The 21,821-nt window shown below is 41.2% G+C and overlaps 1 protein-coding gene across 1 annotated transcript; it reads right to left on the minus strand.

Moving 5' to 3' along the window:
• Window positions 1–891: 891 nt before the first annotated feature.
• On the minus strand, window positions 892–16,740 carry LOC308300805 (deoxyribonuclease-1-like; the record flags this gene model as incomplete). The annotated part of the gene is made up of 10 exons (XM_080744704.1): window positions 892–990; window positions 3,622–3,722; window positions 10,520–10,565; window positions 11,477–11,576; window positions 11,781–11,941; window positions 12,287–12,411; window positions 13,042–13,151; window positions 14,639–14,722; window positions 15,701–15,801; window positions 16,603–16,740. The coding sequence occupies 10 exons, from the start codon at window positions 16,738–16,740 to the stop codon at window positions 892–894; spliced, it is 1,065 nt and encodes a 354-aa protein (XP_080600830.1).
• Window positions 16,741–21,821: the final 5,081 nt, after the last annotated feature.

The raw sequence follows: 21,821 nt of genomic DNA on the forward strand, positions 1-21,821 counted from the left end.
CTGGACATCCCTAATATAGGCCTATAAATATCTCTGCTGTCGGGCCGAAACCTCCTAACTCCAAAATGTTCATTTTCGGGAAAATGAGCTCAAGTGGAGTTTAGGGGGTTTTGTCCCTAGCACTTTTTACTACTTTCCATTGGTTCAATATTATTTCAACCAACACTCAGATGTAAAGGGTGTTCAATATCCCTGATTTATGCCAAAAAATCTAAAACCTTGAAAATGTAGTTAATAGGTTTTGGCCAGACAGTGACGATTACTGTATGTAGAACATCAGGTCAATATTTTTTGGCACTGCTATTTTATTTTAATTTTTTTTTAACTCTTAAAAAAAAACAATGAAAATAACAATTATGTAGAATATAATTTCATTTTCTTTTCTTTTTTTTTAATTTACTTAAGAGTTTTGGAAATACAAGGTTTCATCCGACAGAAACGGTACAAGTCAATTACAGTTGTTAATCTAGACCCTATGAAAACATTGTGTAGATTCATAGTGTACTTGAAGAGTTGTGTGCATGTCTTGTACTGTACTTGTAGACGAAGAGGTATTCTTCCTTGTAGGTGCTAGGACCCAGCGGAGCACTGACTTTGTAGTTGAACTGATAACCTCCTCTGGAGATGAATGAAAACACACACACACACACACACACACACACACACACACACACACACACACACACACACACACACACACACACACACACACACACACACACACACACAACCAAAACAGTTGTTGTCATTACACATACTAATACTGTCATAGTTTTAATTGCCTGCATAGCGAGCAGTAAACAGCTTAAACATCATGTCCTCTCAGCGCTGATCATTCAACCCAGAAATGACTTGAAAACCATGTAAAATCAATGGAATACAGAGATGGTCTTACTGGTTGAGGAGATGCATCAGTGTATTGATTACAGGAAAGCCAGGTTTAGTGTCCTGGAGCTCCTGGATCACAATGATGTCATAGCGCTGGACAATCTAAAAAACATTATCAGAAGGAAACAATGAAATTAAATATTTAGCCAATTTGTCTACTTTTCATGACTTCTGAGTTCAGATTTAAACAGTTCAGCTCATTATATTGTGTTTGTCACATGCATTGTTTTAGTTGCGACCATAGGTCGCAGTTTACTATCAGAACCGTCACATCTTGACCATGTCTGTCCGTATGGGTACTGCTTGTCTTTTTTGTGGATTGACTCTCACGCTCTGACATCACACTCTGACATCACTGTGATGTCCGGAGAACCAAATCCCTTGTATTGCCATGTATGGAGATCCCTGTGATGCCAGTGGAACCAAATCCCTTTTATGCCCATATATGGAGATATGAAGATCCCTGTGATGCCAGGGAACCAAATCCCTTTTATACCCATATATGGAGATCTCTATGATGCCAGGGGAACCAAATCCCTTTTATGCCCATATATGGAGATATGGAGATCCTGGGTTGCCAGGGGAACCAAAACCCTTTTATGCCCATATATGGAGATCCCTGATGTCAATAAATCTCATACAATGCCAATGACGTCTCTTGACTGTTTTTTTCAAAGGGCCCAAATCTGAACCAAATCCCTTGTATTGCCATGTATGGATATCCCTGTGATGCCAGTGGAACCAAATCCCTTTTATGCCCATATATGGAGATATGGAGATCCCTGTGATGCCAGGGAACCAAATCCCTTTTATACCCATATATGGAGATCTCTATGATGCCAGGGGAACCAAATCCCCTTTATGCCCATATATGGAGATATGGAGATCCTGGGTTGCCAGGGGAACCAAAACCCTTTTATGCCCATATATGGAGATCCCTGATGTCATCAATAAATCTCATACAATGCCAATGACGTCTCTTGACTGTTTTTTTCAAAGGGCCCCTTTTTTGAACGTTTTTTTTTTTTCTTCTTTTTTTTTTTAAAGATGTCAAAATGACCTGAGATCAGAGAGATGCTTTTCTCTGTTTGTGTGTTGGCTCCCTCGTTTGGCTGATTGAGAAAATGTGTGTTCATTCTAGTGGATGGACACTTTTTTTTATTCATTCAGCTCTATCTCTGGAACCAAAAATAAATACAAAAATATATATTTTTTTCATTTCACAGTAGAGAAAAACATACAAAATCTTGGCATTTTGGCCCTTGGCATTGAGTGAGTTAAAGGGCCAGTTCACCTCTGGGAAAAACAGATCTTATTTTATTCTTGTTTGGGACACGATCAACACAATCCTGAGTTATTTTTTGTGTTCAATCTGTGTTTTGAGATATTTTAGTATTTCAGCATGAACGATGATGCATTTTGCATCATATGAGTCATCATGCTGCATCATATGATGCAAAATGCATCATCGTTCATGCTGAAATACTAAAATATCTCAAAACACAGATTGAACACAAAAAATAACTCGGGATTGTGTTGATCGTGTCCCAAACAACAATAAAATAAGATCTGGTTGTCCCAGAGGTGAACTGGCCCTTTAAGGCCCACCATGAATATCACATTTTTTATTTTTTATCCTTGTTTTTTGGTCTTCCCAGTGTCTCTTCCAGCCCCCCCAAAAAACTTTCATTAACTCTAAGCCTTGCCTTCCATTTCAGTGATTTTCTGAATGGGCGGGTCTGAACGGTACTCTTTTGAAATCGAGCACTTGTTTATGTCACAAAGGGGTTAATTTCCTATTGGGCCCCCTTGAGAAGTTTTTGGGAGGCTATATTCTATTGACTATATATATGAGGTGGAACCATGAGGTAAAGTGGTACTAAAATTGGCTTGAATTGGATTGACTATACATGGTTCTCATCGTGGTACCATGCTAATCTTCTCTGTATCGTTCCAATTTTAGTCCAAAGACAGCGCCTCGTTGTCAACAAAGGCATTTTAGTATTGCATCGGAAAATGGCTTGTAATTAGAGACAGAATTTAAATATCCGAGTGGTTGTTTAGGCTAAAACCTGTATAAAACCGTATTATGGACCAATATTTATATAAAATATATATTTTGAAAAGCATGGTATTAACACATGGGCCCCTTTAAGCCCATGTGTGTACCAATATATAATCTGTGAATACCAATATATAATCACTCTGATGTCAGGGGAACCAAATCCCTTTTATTACGATATATGGAGATCCCTGTGATGCCTAGGGGAACCAAATCCCTTTGGTCAGATGGCCAAGATATGGCGCGACCCCACCCTTTAGGTCGCTTTTCGCCCTTAGGCGTCTTACTGGTGTTACTGTAAATAGTAATAAATAAATCGCCGACTTATTGTGTCTAAAAGATATATTTAGCCACTTGTATGCATTGTTAAAATGATAGAAAGCAGTAAATGAAACATTTTAACACTCATCTTTTGTTTTCTCTAATTGCAATCTAAAATATGAACCCTTGTTGTTAATGAAAAAAAAAAAACTTTAACATGTAAGACCTTGTCAACATTGAGCTTAATAAAAAAAGACTACAGTATGTATTTTTTAAACTTAATCATAACAATATGTTATTGTAAATTATTAACATTCTCAGAACCCATGTTATTTGTATCAGGTCAATTCTTTTTGCCACAGGTGGTGGTTTCCCAGATAAATATTGTGAAAGCCTGCATTGTTCCATACCGTGGTGATCTGCTTCATAACGGTGGTTTTTTTCAGCTTCGACGGTCCAAATCTCTCGATGTTCCAGGCTCCCACCCTGAGAGCACTGGTCAGCTGCAACCCTCCCAGCAAGAGCACCAGAGAACACAACACTAAACGCATCCTGGGAACCTTACTGTGGAGGTTGGTGGAAATATCCCAAGATATTAAAAGAAAATGGTGTGTAGGTCTGTTGTTACTTTACATACATTGGAGATTAATATACAATATTCCACCATATAACACATGTTATATTGTTTTAACTTATTTTAAAACAAAAATTGGAAGAAAAACAATCACCAGTTATTGCATTTGTTTAAAATGTTAAAACGATCAATTATCATAGTTACCTGTTCTGAAGAGAACGTACAGCACAAGAATCCTAGTCAGCTCTCAGAGGCACAACCCAGAGGTCTCTACACAGAGGAAAGCAACGTCAAGATCTCTTTCTAAAGTTTCTCCTGTACAGACATTAGATTGTTGTGGTATGAGGAAGTGTGTGAATCTTTTTCCAGTCAGTCTTTCTGACATACCTGCAGGCTATAAGTACAGCATATGCACAGTATATACTATATACTGGGTATACATTACAGCATTCACAACTACTGTTTTTTTTTTAAGTCGACTCCCGAAAAGTAGTCGGTTAAGTGGTTAACTGATTTATATCATATTCTTTTTATCCAATAAAAACACAAATTGCTGCATTCTTTTCACTACAAGCTAAGGGTAACTGCAGGATAACTTAGGATAACAGGATAACTGAAAACTGTAATTTGTGTGTATGCAAATGTGTTTTTGTTGAAAAGTCAGTAAACAATTCACTGTTACTGAAACAATAATGTGATGCCTAGATTGCCTACATAAAAGATCATGTTGAGTCAGCTACACATTGTGGGCTTGTAGATCAGCTGTTATGTGTGGCCGTGACTCATGAGCCACTGTGGCCTATGATTGGGCCACTAGGCCAGTATTATTATTTTTAACTGCCAATAAAGTATTCTATCTGTAAAGCTCCTGACAGGTTGACCCTTTTACCCTGTATGCCAGATGCCCAATCCACCACTGTGTTAAGGTACAACCACTCCATTTGTATTTGTAATTAATTTGTATTAACATACTCTAAAAAATTGACCAAATAAATTATAATCACCAAAAGAAAGTTACATAGTAGCTTACATAGTGCATGTCTTTACTTCTCATGCAGGAATAAAATGTATTAGAGGTAATTATTTGTGATAGAGCAGATATAAATCAGGTAAAAGTGGCTGAAGAGCTTTAATAATATCATACAAATGTAACAATGGTTTTAAAAAGTCCCACTGAAAGGTTTGAAGTCCCAGTGGAAAATATGAAAGTTCCAGTAATGGATTAAGATAAATGTAAAACATTAACAGCTATATGTTTGTCCATGCCTTACCCTTATCCCAAAAGATATTTTAGGGTTAGGAATATATATATATATATATATATATATTAAAAAAAAAATCAAAATAGTAAGAAATGGCAAAAAAGGTTTAGGCATAAGGGGTAAGGCATGGATGAAAATAGAGCCCTTAATGTTATTAGTTTCTAAATATTTTCCCTTGCTTACCTTATTATTTTACCTGTTGTCTTTTGGAGCATATGATGTTAAGTTGAGCAGTGTTCTCGTCTGAATACAATTAAAACATATAGGCGTTCAGCTTAGCTTAGCTTTAATAAGCCCTCTCTAGTTAGTATCTTAAGTATTTCACTACTCTGAAGTCTAAGTTCCCTTTTAAAGTATATCCAAGGTAACTAATTCTAACTCTGATATACAGGTGTCCTCCTTCAGCACGCAGTAACCTGCTTTTTCACTGTAGGAGCCGATCATCCCTTCCTTTGTACCTCCCTCTAACTCCTCGACCTATCCTGACATGGTTCCCTCCTCTTATGGGTGTCTTGTAAGGGAGATGACAAGTCTACGCCCACCCAAAAGGGTTTAGCTAGAATGACACTTTCCAGAGAGAGCCCTCCCTCCTAACTTTGTTTTATCAATCGAATGATTGATCTTTCTTGCTTCCCTACAGTGACTGGCTGGGTCATATGTCCATGTGCAACCTGCACCTGTTCTCTTTATTATTTGGTTGCCTTCCTCATGCCTTCTCTAACTGTTCCCCTCAAAAGAAACTGGGTGTGACTGTGACTTATTTATGCCAGTATGGTGAGTCCATCATTGTCTCTGCCAGGACAAAGGCATGACTGAGGTAATGTTTTGCACCAGCTGTCTGTCTGTCTGTCCGTCCGTCCATCCGTGTGTGTGTGTCCGCCTGTGAACAACTAATCTCCGACACGTTGGCTTGATCACAGCAAAACTGTGCACACACACACCCTGCAGGCCAGAGCAGAACCTCTGCCCCAAATTGTTACATGGGCCAGTTATAGCTCCACCATTTCAGCAAAACGATTAATTTTTTGATAGTACTCCTAGATGTTGTCCAAACAACGCAATTTGGTAGACAAGATCAATACAGATCTGTAAGATTTTTCAGATTCCATCTTGAGGATGGAAGGGACGCAGTTTTCTTGATCCCTGTCTGATTGTGCCATGGCATTGGTCCGAAGGTTCATTAGTCCGAAATGTTAAGAATACTATGCCTAACTCTAACCCTAATCCTAACCTCAGTAACCCTAACTAAATTCAGACTAATGAACCTTCGTACTAATGAACCTTTGGACTTATGGGCAGTCCCCTGTCTGACTGGGACCTATTCTCCCAAAATAGGGCAAATATTGGGTTACAACCCTGCCTAGGGGCCACTGGTCAAGACTGAATGAATACTGGCCCATGTGTCGCTGAAAATCTGTGTGCTGCTGCTTACGGTGCTTGTGTGTGTGTGTGTGTGTGCGTGTGTGTGTGTGTGCGTGCGTGCGTGCGTGCGAGTCAAGACCGAGACCAGATACTGTGGTACTGTGGAGACAGAAAGGAAACATGGAGAGAGAGTATAGGGTATGTTTGTGTTTTTACCAAAGGTGACTCATTGAGGTGTTATGAAATGAGCCTGGAGGTATGAGTGCCTGTGTGTTTAGATATACTTCTTTGTCTGAGCATGAATTCATGTTGTTGAAGGTTGTGTTATGCTCTCACGCAATGCCAACACAGTCAAAACAAATACCTGATGAGTGATTAGACGATTTGATAAGGTTTACAGCTTCATCTCCCCTGAAACCAAACAACCCGTCCTGTGTCTGCATTCAGGCTCATGACCTGCCTTGAGGACATCAAGTGTTGCACAAATCTTTATACAGATGTATGAAGGCAAGCTGGAAGTTGTCTTGTTTCGCTCCCTCACAGGGAATTCCAACCGCCTTGGCAACCTGTTCACCCTTATCGGGGCCGGATCTAGGCATAGGCAAGGGGGGGCAATGCCCCCCTAAATTCCCTGTCTGCCCCACCAAACATGATGGCATGCAAAAATCAAAAATCGGCCGGTATGATATCAAACCGGCCGCATCAGTGACCGGTTTGGTTGGCGGCAGCCAAAGCGGCAGCCTGGAAGCGGGAGTGGGAGTCGGCTGGGCCAACACGCATCCATGGCTACATCCAGGACCCAGGAGGAGGTATCAGAGGAGAAGAACTGCCACGCCGGCAATGGAGTCTGTTGAACCGCCTGAGAACTGGTGTCGGACGCTATAAAGCATCCATGCGGAAGTGGGGCCTGGCGGACGGAGCAGCGTGTGAGTGTGGGGAGCCGGAGCAGACCGCTGACCACATAATCACCACCTGTCCCCTGTATAAACCACCATCAGAGGCCGGCCTTTTCGATGTGGGACCTGAGACGAGGGCGTGGCTGAACACTACTGATCTGGACATCTGATGATGACACACGAAAGAAGAAGAAGAAGTGACCGGACGGTCACTGACATAAATTCCGGTGCACAGCATGATGCTCTGGACTAATTTAAACATAGCAAATAGCAGCCAGTCTACTTAGTGGCAGCCTACAACAGATGATGCTGATTACCTTTGCAATGTAAGGATATATTCCATAATCCTGTGTCAAGTCTCAAAGAAGAAGGGGGGGGAAAAAAAGCATCGCAAGGCTTTCCTGCCTCCAGTCCAGACGGTCCATGCAGAAGGAGTTTACTTTCACTTTCATTTAACAGAAAGCAACAGCATTGCAAAAGCTGTTGCAAGCGACAGAAAAAGCCATCCTATAAATGTACCTTTATTTTAGCCAGTTTCAAAGGAAAACCACCTCCCGTTTCTCTGTTGTTGGAATAAGAAAAGTCAGTTCACTTTGCGTGGTGTCGTTGTGTGTCTGTCCGCACGCTGGATTAATCAATGCATGTCCAGGTGAAGCCTGTTAAAGGTCATTATAGTCTCCTCCGATAGTTTCACAAAGTACATTAAGCAACAGAAATGTATTATGTAACATTTTAAGTCCCTTACAGAGGTTTTACAACCCAAAACAACAGGAACAGCCAGGGTCATGAGGTAATATTTTGCCCTTAAATATTTGAAAGGAAGGAATAGACTAGAGTCAGACTACTGTGACACAAGGTAAATTTCTCACCTTGAAGACAATGAATGCAACCTTATTTATTTTAGCTTTTAAGACAATCGTTTTGCTTGTTAAAAAATATTTATTCAATAATAATATTATTAATAATATTTGAAATAAATTATCTCAATATGTATACCAATAATTTTAAAATAAAGGTTTTGCCTTAATCATGCAGCTCTAACAGTGACACAGACAGAAGCAATGGCACAGCAATTTACAATATATACAGTAGTATGTATTTTTAACTTTAGGCCTTACAGTGAATGATCAGCTGGCATCAATATTATATCCATATCATATTAGACTGGATATTGTCTGTGATTTTGGATATTGTACTTTTGTGATTGATTTGGCATTAGTGTTCTTCTAGCTTATTGGTACTCAAATTGAAGTATGTCTTGTAGGCCTACTTGGCCTGAAAAAAGGGTATTGGAGCAACCCTATTTTCTATTTCATAGCTAAAGAAATCGGTATCGGAAAATCGGTTTTGGCAGGTCAGACCTTCATAAAACCGATGGATCGGTACCGGCCAAGAATTTTGCAATCAGTCCATCTCTACTAGAATATATAGAGACAGGGAGAGATAGGTGTAAGACCTGTTGTTTGTAATGCGTGTTATAGGTATAAGTGTGCCAAAATGCTTTGTTTTTTATGCATTTCGGGTGTTTTAGGGGGTTTGATCCCCCCATTTTTTTCCGCCCACGCCTCACGGCGTGGGCTGGAGGTGACCCCCCTATCATTTCTTGCTGCCCCACCTACTACTAAAGGCTAGATCCGGCCCTGACCCTTATTAAACCTAATGACAAACATCTGCATTTTCAAAACCAAGCCATTTTTTTCTAACGTAGACCTTGATAAAGTCCTCCATGCCTTTATGTCCTTCTGCTTGGGTTACTGCAACTCCATGTACGTTTGATGGCCTGCGGAGAGGTCCGTAGCGGCCCTCAATATAGTAAAAAAAAAGTAATTCATTCTAGCTTTAACAGTCTAATTACTCTTTGAGTCACAGCTTGGCTTGGCTGCGCTACAGCTCCTTCTGAGGCAGCTCCCCCTCCCCCACCTGCTGCTGCCGCTGTTACAACAAGACCTTGATGGCTTGATTGAAAGTATTAAGGAATGTTAACTTTCGCTACACAGTATCTCTTTGCAGGGCAGCCAGGGTTTTAACCCTAAAATCTTGATTTCTCAAAAGAATCTACAAGTTCATCACGGCACAAAGTGATGCACTATTGAGCTTGTATATCTGCTTGTTTTTAATTACCACGGTATGAGATAATGGTTAAAGTGGCTAACCATTATCTTATTGACACAGATGCTTTCCCGGTTTTAATGGGTTAAATATTTGAGAGACGAATGTGTAATTTGTCTCAAAATACAATTCTGTAGTTGAGCATGAGTAAAACCTTTTAATTTATTCATCAGTGTAAGCCAGCCATGACAGTTAATTTGATTTAATTGTACTGTTGTAATTGTAAGAGACCGTAGGGTTTTCCTAGCAGGGCTCAGGCCAGGTGTTGATTGGTTGTTGTAGCAGGGCTCATGCATCAGGCCTTATTGGATCTGATGAAGAAAAAAGCAGAGCTGAAAAAAGAGGAGAAGTACAAGGAAATCTACATCAGCGAGGACCTCACATGCAGAAACAAGCTCTTCTGGTAAGCCAAAGAAAAATGACAACACAAATTTGTAAGGGACGTCACCAGGGCCGCCACAATTAAACCATGTTGGTGCCTGAAGCACAACTGGCTGTTGGGTGCTGACACAGAAATGCAACATTGACTGGCTGAAACTAACTATCGAACAAAAGCTGAAAGATCAGTTTTAGCAAAAATGGAAATGTGGACTTAAACAGTATGACATCATGTGAAATTAATGTCGCGTTTAAACGAGTTTAAATTAGAAAAATACTTGCTGTGTGAAAACCATAACAACAGAAGGATCATTTTGTAACTTCAGAGTGAATAACATGAGAATCCCAAAGGTTGCTGGCAGATTTAAAGGGTTGGAAAGAAGCCAGAGGTTTTGTAATGTATGCAACGATAACAGAGTTGGGGATGATGTCTTGTATTGTGAAATCCAGTAAGCATAAATACTTGCCATCTATGTGGAAATCGACTTTATTATTACAAACCGACAAGGCAAAAGTTATCTGTAAATTGGGTGCTTTCCTGAAGAATGTTGTTCCCCTGTTCAAATAGTGTTTGCCACGCCCCCTTGTTGCTACGTCTGTTTGAATATTGTATTGTATTGTATTGTATTGTATTGTATTGTATTGTATTGTATTGTATTGTATACCGTCTACAGTATAGAATCTGTGCTCCATACCATCATGGTCGTGAGTTACAGATAATCATGACCCTTCAGCTCCACCTCCACAGGGAAATGGTCGCTGATATCCTTCGCCTGTGGGAAAGAGAAATTACATCTTTATATAATGTATAAAATGTGTCTTTCTGCTGTTTTTAGACATTAGTGTTGTTGCATGGTAGAGTTGGACAATAGAATTGCATATATAGTGATATATGGTGATCACTATATTGCAATAATGTGATGGCAGCTCCACAGTCCTATAGCCTACCTCGGTTTGAAGCAATGATTTAGCGAAACATTAGCCTGGTAAGGGACAAGGACTGACACAGAGTTCTCCATATGGCCATTAATTTATCAGTGAATGAATTTTCCCCCTTGACTTGAAAGGGGAAAATTCAAATGGTAAGACAGAAATAATTTGACTCATGTCACTGCAACCAAACTTGCAATTTCCAATCATCTAGCATATTTCTAGTTTTTAATTTGAGTTTGTTAAATTGTATTTGCTAAATGTTTTTCTATTGCCTTGAATTGAAAATCTTAACCAGGTGCGGGCTGCTGTGTCTATGAATAGTAGTTGTTTTTTTTGTCGTTGCCATGTCTCTAGTTCAACCACAGGCTGTCTTTTGGCCAAGAGACACGGCAACGACAAAACACCAAACAACCTTCCATTGACAATGCATTGGACCTTCCCCTCCCCCCCTCATTCTGATATGATACGGACACGATAGCTGTCGCAACTGTGTGTAGGGCGCCCCAGACTGTGATAGACAGACCTGCAAAATCACCTGCCACAGAACTTGAAAAAATGGCCCACCCCTTACATCGGTTTTACCCAAGCGATTCCAGATGGTAAAAGTAGGGCGGTATACGCACTGCTGCCACCATCTGGCGGAGTCAGGTTAACTCAGAGTGGTTGGATCAACTTGCATGTCACACTGCTGATCGATGCTGATCAGTTATTTAACAAGGTGCTTGTACATTATTAAGATGTGTTCAGTTACCTCTACCCCGTTCTTGGAGGGGTCCAGTTTGTTCGTGAAGTTAAAGACTTTAGCAGTGCCAGGCACAACATGGTCCATCATGCTGGTGGTGGCCACGATCCTAGAAGTACAGAGAGATGACATTGACAGATGTGGCCTTTGTGATTTTTATTTTATTTTCAATACTGTGTGTGTGTGTGTGTGTGTGTGTGTGTGTGTGTGTGTGTGTGTGTGTGTGTGTGTGTGTGTGTGTGTGTGTGTGTGTGTGTGTGTGTGTGTGTGTGTGTGTGTGCGCACACGCGTGCGTGCGTGTGCGTGCGTGTACCTGTCATATGGCCATTTGCCCACTACAGTAGTGACAGCACTGTAATCGATCAGCCATGTGTAGCCATTTGTCTTATTGAGAGTGATCAGTTCTTTGAACTTTTTGGCTGGGAGATAGGCTCCGCCTGCGTTGAAGTCACCCAGGAGCAGTATGGGTATGTCCTGTTATGAAGATGACACACAGAGAGAGAGAGAGAGAGGGAGAGAGAGAGAGAGAGGGAGAGAGAGGGAGAGAGATTCACCCGTGTTGAACTACTGGGATGTCGAACAAACGTTACGTTACGCACACGCACACGCATGCACGCATGCACGCATGCACGCACACGCACACGCACACGCACGCACGCACGCACGCACGCACGCACGCACGCACGCACGCACGCACGCATGCACACACACACACACACACACACACACACACACACACACACACACACACACACACACACACACACACCTCTGTGCTTGTTGTTTCTGTGTGTGTCAGTGTGGGGGTAGAGAGAGTACCTTGTTCCACTTCTGGTAGACCTCCTCCACCACATACTCCAAAGCATTAATCTCCTTATAAGTCACAGCATAGTTTGGTTTGGCGTGCAGAGGGATCATCACAAAGTCAAAGGATCGATGCAAATCTATAGGAGACAGGAATGGGTGTTGAACAGGGACGTGCAGAGATTGTCAGAGAGGCAGGGGCTGACATTCCTAAAAGGGCCTTTTGGTGAAAATATCAAAAACAGCAGACCTATTTTTGGTGCTTGATACCACATGGAATTCTAGTTCAGGAGATTTTAGACAAGGCAATTCTCTTGAATGCTGCCTTCAGGTATGGCATGGAAAGAGGGCATTTGCATTTCTTTCACCATAGTGAAAACGGCATTCATGGTCTGGAGTAGAAAATGTACACATACCTCTTCAGACGGACTTTGGATTCAGCTCAAGCCCAAGCAGTAATATAAATGGTAAGACATAATTAATCTCCCTTATCAACTGGGTAACTGTTTTTATTATTATTATTATTTATCAAGAAAAAGTGTAAAACTGTAAAACTGAACAAGTTGAAGTTTGAACGAAATGTCTCGCTCAAAGCATGTGGAAGTAGTAGAATGACAAAAAAGAGGCACAATAAATAAAGAAGAATAAACACACACACACACACACACACACACACACACACACACACACACACACGCACACATGCACACACACGCGCGCACACACACACACACACACACACACACACGCACACACCTCAGATAGCTTACCAGCTTTGGCGTGGAACTTGGCCACAAAAGGTGGTCTGTCAAAGTGTTTCGGAACTGGAAGTACTGGGTACTGGAAGCTCCACCGGGGATGGAAATCCACTGTGTGGTGGCTAACAACATGAAAGAGTCACACATTAAATTGAAGCTTTCATTAAAACTATACAAAATCATGTTAGGGCTCTGGTTAATATAGGGTGCGTTCGGAAATGTTCGGGTGTGTACTCAGTGTAGTGAGTGCAGTGGGCGTGACGTTGTAGAGTGCGTTCAGTGTGGCTTGTTTACGAACGACCAGTTAAAAGAGGCAGCTGTGCGCTTTTTCACTCTGAACTCTGAAGGTAAACTTTCTGAAAAGCAGCAGTTGCTAGCGTAAACTTGATATTGAAAGGAGATTTAATTCATAACATTGGCATACCTGCTGTTAGTTGATGCGTGTGAAACTATCAAGCCCAAACGACCAATTCTAAGTAGGGTTTCTCAGTGCGTGCACTCAGCACACCGGTGCGCCGAATAAACGAATGACAACATGGCACACCAGTGTGTTGAGTGCGCATTTCTGAACGCACCCATAGAGTTGCACAGACTCACTCTCTATAGCTTCCGCCGTGGACTGAAGACTCACCTCTTCAGGCTACACCTAAACCCATAGCACTACACCATACATGAAGCTAGAACGCATTTTTACGCTTTAGAAACTTTTTTTTTTTTTTTTTTTTACTGATTAGGTGCATGGTCTACTTATGTTATTGGTTTTCTAGATTGATATTCATATGTATTTGTTGTATTGCTGTTGATGTACTGACATATTATCTTGATTATTGTATTCATTTATTACCTGCTTATTGTAAATCGCTTTGGATTAAAAGCTTCTGCTAAATGCCTAAATTGTAAATTGTAAATTGTGACGGCAGTAAAGCTCCCGGAAATGGCGACCTCTCACGCAAAGTGCAGACCAACATGCGTTAGAATGGCGGGATCCGGTCTAGAAACAGGATCTGCAATCCGTGTGGCAATTTCCTTGCTCTCGTTCGTCGTTTAACTGTCAATCTGGCAAATGAATGATTGCCATTCGCTGTGGGAGATGTGGGCGTCTAAAAGTGACCAACCGTGACTGGTCTCAGATGCAGAGGTTGAGTGGAAAAAACATCTCTGCTTCGAGGCGAGCATATGATCAGCCGTTTTCAGGCCAGGGACCCCTTAGCTGAGAGAGAGATGAAGCAGGGACCCCCAGATTCCATATAGTTTCATCGTTTGACAGCACAATCATCAGTGTATTTTGGATTCATGTCAATTTGCGTTTTCAGATATTTAACCACTTGAGCCGTCATTACCTTATAAACTTGACCTTTTACTCTGTACTAGTCTGCTCTTTTTCCCCTCTACACCAAACCTCTTTGCCAAAGAATAGCCGATCTACAAGTGAGCTTGTAGATCGGCTATTTTTGGCTACAGTTCTCAGACACTAGGGTTCAAGTTGTTAATATAAAAAGTATTGGAAGATTTGGAGGACCCCCTGTAGTAACTCTGAGGACCCCCTATAGGGTCCCGGACCCCCTGTTGAAGACCCCTGATGTAGAGTAATAAATCTGTTTTACTGTACTTGTAGATGTAGAGGTATCGTTCCTTTCCTCGAGTGCTGACACCCAGTAGTTCACTCTCTTGGTAGTCGTAGTCCGACAAAAAACTAGAGATGCACAAACACAGTTACACACACATACACATATTGTACACACAGTTACACTCATAATCTTAATCTACACACAGTTACAGACATATTCTTAATGTAAACACAGTTACACACACACACACACACACACACACACACACACACACACACGCACACACAAACGCACGCACACACGCACGCACGCACGCACACACACACACACACGCATGGACGCACACACACATGCAGTCCTGTATGTATTGATGTATTTAGGTATAGGCCTATACTTAAATAATTGTAGTGGTGTAGAAAAATATATTTAATGCCTGTGACATAAATGGAGTATAAATATGGAAATAATAGATACAAATAATAAGAATAATAAGATTAATAATAATATTAAAGTACAGTATGTCAAAACTGTAGGCTACTTAAATACCGTCGTTGTCGGGTGAAAACCTTGTATGTCCAAAACCGTTCATATTGCATTTATCATTTTAAAAATGATTTAAACTAGTGAGAACAGACGATCTACAAGCACACAACGCCTCACAGCGCGAGGCGTTGTGTGCTTGTAGATCTGCTGTTTTCACTACCTTTGTGCGAAGGCCTTGTATGACGAAGCAGGGCTTTACTTTGCGAAAAAAAAACATAGACGTTTGAAACTTGGAGTCACGAGGTTGCTGCCTGACAGTGATTATAATGTACTTGAGTAAACGTACATTGTTACTTTTCCAACACTGCCTGAAAGAAAAGTATAAAATTCAAATCCAGCTCATTGTTCTGTTCATCATGTTTGAATCAATCTGACTAGCCATCGTCAAAGAAAAGGGAAAAACAGCGCCCTCTCTGTTTTGTTTTGTTCCGTTTCTGTTCTCGAGAGATTATGTTTGAATCAGCAGCACTGAGACCATCATGTCCTGTCAGTGCTGATCATTCAACCTAAAAATGACTTGAAAACCATGTAAAATCACTGGAATACAGAGATGCTCTTACTGGTGGTCGTTGACCGCCTTCATCAGTTTGTTGACTACATCCAGGTCAGGGCTACTGTCTCTGATCTCCTGGATCACAATGACGTCATATTCACGGATAACCTACAAAACACAATGAGAAGGAAACATTGACATTCTTGTTTTTACCTATTCTGAGTTTAGTTTTAACATCAGATCTACAGTATCTCCAGTTCTGCTCATCGCTTTCCATCCGATAGAATGACTTTCAGTAGACTTTCATTCTACTGAAATGTTCACCATCTGCTTTGTGCACGCACGCACGCACGCACGCACGCACGCACGCACGCACGCACGCACGCACGCACGCACACACACACACACACACACACACACACACACACACACACACACACACACACACACACACACACACACACACACACACACACACATATACCGGTATATGTTTTAATACAACGTTATAAGAGCCTTTTGTTCCTGGCAGTACAAGATAGTGTCAAAGAAGACTAAGAACATAACACATTGTATGTTATGTTTTGTTCGTTTCTGTTCTCGAGAGATTATGCTGATGCATTAACCAGGTTATTTGCATCAGCTCAATTATATGCTTTCGCCCCTGTCGATCCGTCCTGATTGGTTAATATTGGCTTCCAAAGTTTGCAAGAGTATTTTGAACAAAATGCCTCAAATCATGAATTTACGTGAAATCTTACACGCACATTCCCACTAGGCAGAAAAAATGCCACAACAATTTTTTCAAATCAGCCTCATGGTGGTGCTATAACACGCAATTTTTTTCCCACATTTGCCTATTATAGTGCCACAATAACCTACCTGACCTGGCGGACACCTGTGCTCGGAAGAGCACTGCTTCTAGTTTTACCCAGAGAACAGTGTGAAAGCCTGCAGTGTTTCCTATACCTCAGCGATGTACTCCAGGATGGTGGGGTTTTTGACCTTCTTCTGTCCAAATATCTGGATGTTCCAGGCTGCCACCTTCAGAGCACAGGCCAGCTGCAACCCTCCCAGCACCAGGACCAGACAACACACTAAACGCATCCTGTAAAAAGGAAAATGGAGGGATAAGGTCAGGTAAGAGTCAATCTCTCAAGACAGATTCTGCAAACATCAGAATCTGCTGGCACCACTGCCCTAAATATGTAGTGTTGTTGTTAGTCTGAACAAAGACACAAGTACCCGGGAGGAAGTGGAGCCAGTAAATGGTAAGCCATTTACCATGAGAGCCTCGTGCCACAACCCTGAAACAGTGGTAAATCAGCCAACAACCCACGACCCTCGAATGGTAAATTGCTTTTCTACCACTTCTACCATATAAATGAAAGAAAACACAGTTGTAACTTGCAAGGATATTTAGTTATACAACTGCAACACAACATAGGGCGGGGTCCATGAGCCAACTCAAGGTTGTTGACTGATTTACCACTGTTTTAAGCCAATCAGAATCCAGTATCTGAACATGTGACCACAAAAAGTGTTGTGTGTGTGTGTGTGTATATATATTAGGGGTGTGTATCCATCCCCTACAAGGCGATTCGATACGTATCCGATACATGGGCTAACGATTCGATTCGGAAACGATACGGCTTACATACAGAACGATTCGATACGATTCGATTTGGTACAATTTCGATACGATTTTGATTTTGTGGAATTTGATTCGATTCGATCCGATTCGATTCGATTCGATACGATTCGATGCGATACGGTGTGATCTGATACTTACGTTTAATGAAACATACATTTTCCATTTTTAATTAAGAAACTTGATCTATAAAGTAGCATGGCTGACCTTCAAATAATGGATATCTCATAAAAGACCAAGGAATAACAGAAAATTGTAAAGAAAGATGGATGACAAATCATTTTAGTATCATGTCATTGTTGTGTTCATTCTAAATAGACACAGACATGTAGATACAAAAAATAATTAATGTAAACTACAAAGCCTACTGACATGGTTTGAAAATCTGTCTCACACACCCATTTCTAAGAGCTTCACTTTAGCAGTTACAGTTGGTCAGGTGGAGAAATATAAAACAAACACACAAAAGGCCTGGCCCTTCAGGCTTCAGTACAGTGCAATAATTGTACTTTACAAAGCTGCTATAATAACACTGAAAAACTAAAATACATCCTCACCAATGCCACAGATCAGATCAATCCTCAGCAATGCCACAGATCAGATCACCAAATAAAACTAGTAAAAGAGCCTGCTGTTATTCAGTCAATAAGATCATTTCAAAGAGATCCACTTTACAACAGTAACAACAGCAGTATAAAGTAAGTGCAACATTTGAAGTCTGGCACACATCATGTCTACTTGTTATCTTATGGCTCTACTGCAGTAGTTCTAAAAAAAATCAATGTCAAGGACCCCCAGTTTGACATATGGATCAGGCTCTTGTCTTAAGTTTAAATGGAACCAAATGGACCCATTAGGGTCCATTTGGTTCCATTTGTACACTCCATTGAGTTACACATACCCAAGGGTTCATTAGGGTCCATTTGGTTCCATTTGTACACTCCCCTGCTGAGTTACACATACCCAAGGGTCCATTTGGTTCCTATCATTTTGCCGAGGACCCCCTAGAACTCCCTCAAGGACCCTTGGGGGTCCCCGGACCCCACTTTGAAAACCAATACTCTATAGTCGCCCTTTGCAATAGAAGCTGATGCTGTGATTATTACCTTTGCTGTCGACAAGCGCGGGGACTTCTGATGGTTCTACTGGGAAAAGTGTTATCCAATCCATTACTGTCGCATTCTTATAAAATCCAAACTTGCGTTTCTCCACTGGAATAACCCATAGTGAATAGTGATGGAACTAGTCTACCACGTTGTTGGTTTGTTTACAAGTCGCTGTGTGTCGCACATGCGAGCGTCATACACGCACCAGTGTGCTATGTCGGAAGTAGCAGATCTATACGTTTACAACCCATCCACATGCAACACCCTGTGGGCTTGTAGATCTGCGGCTTCCCGCAGGACAGTGACTGCAGTACGCAGAAACCCAGCTCTAGCGGAGGACAGAGCAGCAGGCAGCTTTTTCTTTTTTTTCTTTCCATTGCACTGCAGCACTGACTGCTAGCAGCGCTCACTTTTGAAGTAATGATTTGTAACAGTAAACGATGAGTAAGTAAGTTCAGAATTTCACAGCAGGTTAATTATTTAATGCTAAAATCCGATTAATCCGATTAATAACTTTAGGACCGATACATCGACCGATACGGCCGCGATTTGGACCGATCCGGGTAAACGCGCATCGATGCGGCCGTATCGCTAGTGTTGAAACCGATAATCGATTCATATCGATTTTTTCCGACACCCTTAATATATATATATATATATATATGTTTGTTTGAGAAACAGTACGATCGAGAAACGGAGCACTCGTCGTGCGGCACGGGGCGGAACAAGCGGCCACAACAACGTAGCGTCGGCAGGAATGATAACGCCTCACCCCACGGAGGTTCGGGTTAGGGTTAGGGTTAGGGTTAGAGTAAGGCATAGTAAGCTAATGGCTAAAACATTGCCGAGCTAGACTAGTAAATAAAGAGAGAGAGTCGCAAACGAGTGACGTCAGCGCCTGCACTAGTGAATGGCTGTCGTCGCCATCTGGTGGTGATTGGTGTGTGGTGAACGACAAAACAAGCGCTCTTACCATGAACGTACTGAGTTACCCAAACGTACTGTAACATATATATATATATATATGTGTGTCTTTATAAAATGACAGATCTAAAGCCCCAGTGGAAGATATTAAAACTTAAAAGTTCCATTAATGGATTAAAAATAACTTGTCTGCTTACCTGTCGTCTTTTGGAGCAGATGATGTTAAGTTTATCAGACTTCTGCTTGCTTGAATATACTCCAGGGCCCTTTTATAAGGGCTGGTTTTATCTCTACACTGCCCTTGTCCTTCACCTTGACTTATCTGAAACAGTCCCCTCCCCTTACGGAAATCATTTCCTTGGAAGTTTGACATGATTACGCTTCTGTTTCAGACCAGCGGTTCTCAACCTGTGGGTTGGGTCCCCACAGGATTTTCCTTTTGTCAGGGCATGTAAAGTGACAGTTTAATAATAATTACTATACTATAAAACTGGGTCTAACATTTGCCAAATTGTCAAATAATATAAGAAAGAGGCAAGTATTGTGAAAATACCCAAGTTCAATATGATAATTTGGGAGGGTTGTGACCTGAAAAGTTTGAGACCTTTTGTTACTTCATCAACGTTATCAGGAAGGTGTAATTGTACCGTCATTGTTGACACAACAGCGGCATAATTCTCAGTAACAGGATAATAAGATAATAAGTTAGATGCTTGCAGCACGTTCTGTAAACATGAAGTGCCGATAGACAAACCACGTGTGGTGGAAAGTAATTAAGTACCAGTGGTGGAAAAATATTCACATTTCACAAGTTTTCATCTATGTGAGATGGAGAATCATGTATTGTATAATGTATATGGAGATATGCTGTGAGAGCCCAAACATGCTTACTCAGTTATTCGTTATGTCAAAGTCCTATGATGTCTAAGACATCTGACATCATACCCTTTCATGCCCATAAATGGAGATCCCTGTCTGTAGAACCAGCCACACAGATATGGGCTGCCTTGGCCATCTGTCTTGGCCATATATGGATTCTGTTAGTGTGTGGCCAATGTGGCCTCCATATATGAGCATTCCCATATGAAGTCCTGTTAGATATGTGGGTTTAATGTTGATGACATCAGGGAACTCCATATGGAATGAAAGTGATTCTGTTAGTGTGACATCACAGTGAAGCCAGAGCTTCACTGACATTATGATGAATACAATATAAATAAACAAACAAACAAACAAACAAACAAACAAACAAACAAACAAACAATTGAAAAATACAAAACTATGAATGACATTGTGGAACCTTGCAGGTTTCAATCCAGTCGTTACCTTGTACAACCACCAGAGGGGAGTGTTTCGCTACCTTTAGGTGTTTGTGGGGGTTTCGTTTGGTTCATTGACTGTGTATAAGAAGTCATTTGCCATGGCACCCTAGGCCGGTTGCCTGGCTCCAGCCTATGGGGCTGTTAAGTATGACATCATTTTGTAGGCAGAGGAGCATTTCTGCCCCCAGTTTCCGTGAATCTTTTTACTATTTTTACTATTTACACATTTTTCTTCTCTTTGTTTTTGAAAGGAAAGTGTTAGAATTATACTTTAGTCGTTATTTTGGTCTCGGATCTGTTGAAATAGCGAGGGACAGAAAATGCTCTGGGGGCAGATTCTCCTCTGCCTACAAAATGATGTCACGGCTTAAAAGCCCCATAGACCCGCCCACTCTCTGAGTGGACTGCTTCTCTTGGTCTGGAATTAGCATATGACGCACGTCTTTATGTCGGTGTCGTGGCAAACCGACCGGCACCGACCAATGAAATCAATGCAAGACGGAGGAGGGGTGGGTCTAACTTTTGAAAATCAACAGAAACAGTGGAGGGGGGGTGACTCACCAGAGTTCTTAATTGCTCCCTTTGAACTTCAAAAGGGTTATGAACTGCAGTCAGTGATTGAGCCATACAAGTGTCAATAGCTCGTTAGTGATTTTCTCTCTAATCAATGAAACATCAAAGACAATGCCTGTCATAGAGGGGAGGGGGAGGGGAGAATGTTTTGTGTACACAAGTCAAACACAACCCCTCCCACCAGATGTCTTGTGATTGGGAATTTCACATTTTAAATCCCCTCCCCTTTGAAATCTACAATGGGGACAATGTCAGACTCAAGCTCCAGCGCAGAGTCTGAAATCAGGCTACTAGGCTGGGGTCCCGTGATACCAGTCCAGGGGATTTGAAATTCATCAATATATCGATGCACATGCTTCTTTTCTTGTTTTTCTTCCTTTTTTATAATGATGTCGAAAGGCAGGAAAAAAGTCCAGCCGAAAGCCACATCCCCTTTATTGTATGTCACACCATGCACATGATCAGCCATAGTTCAGATGACTCTGACCGTTGCCCGTTACGGTAAGTACTTTTTCTTTTAACATGATTTAATCACTCTGTTGAGTTGTTTATATTTCATAGGTTATGAATGCTACAACATTACCTCTACTACCATGATGTAGTAGCGTGTTA

The sequence above is a fragment of the Nannobrachium achirus genome (genome assembly GCF_963921795.1).
Source record: "Nannobrachium achirus genome assembly, chromosome: 16".
Lineage (NCBI taxonomy): Eukaryota > Metazoa > Chordata > Actinopteri > Myctophiformes > Myctophidae > Nannobrachium > Nannobrachium achirus.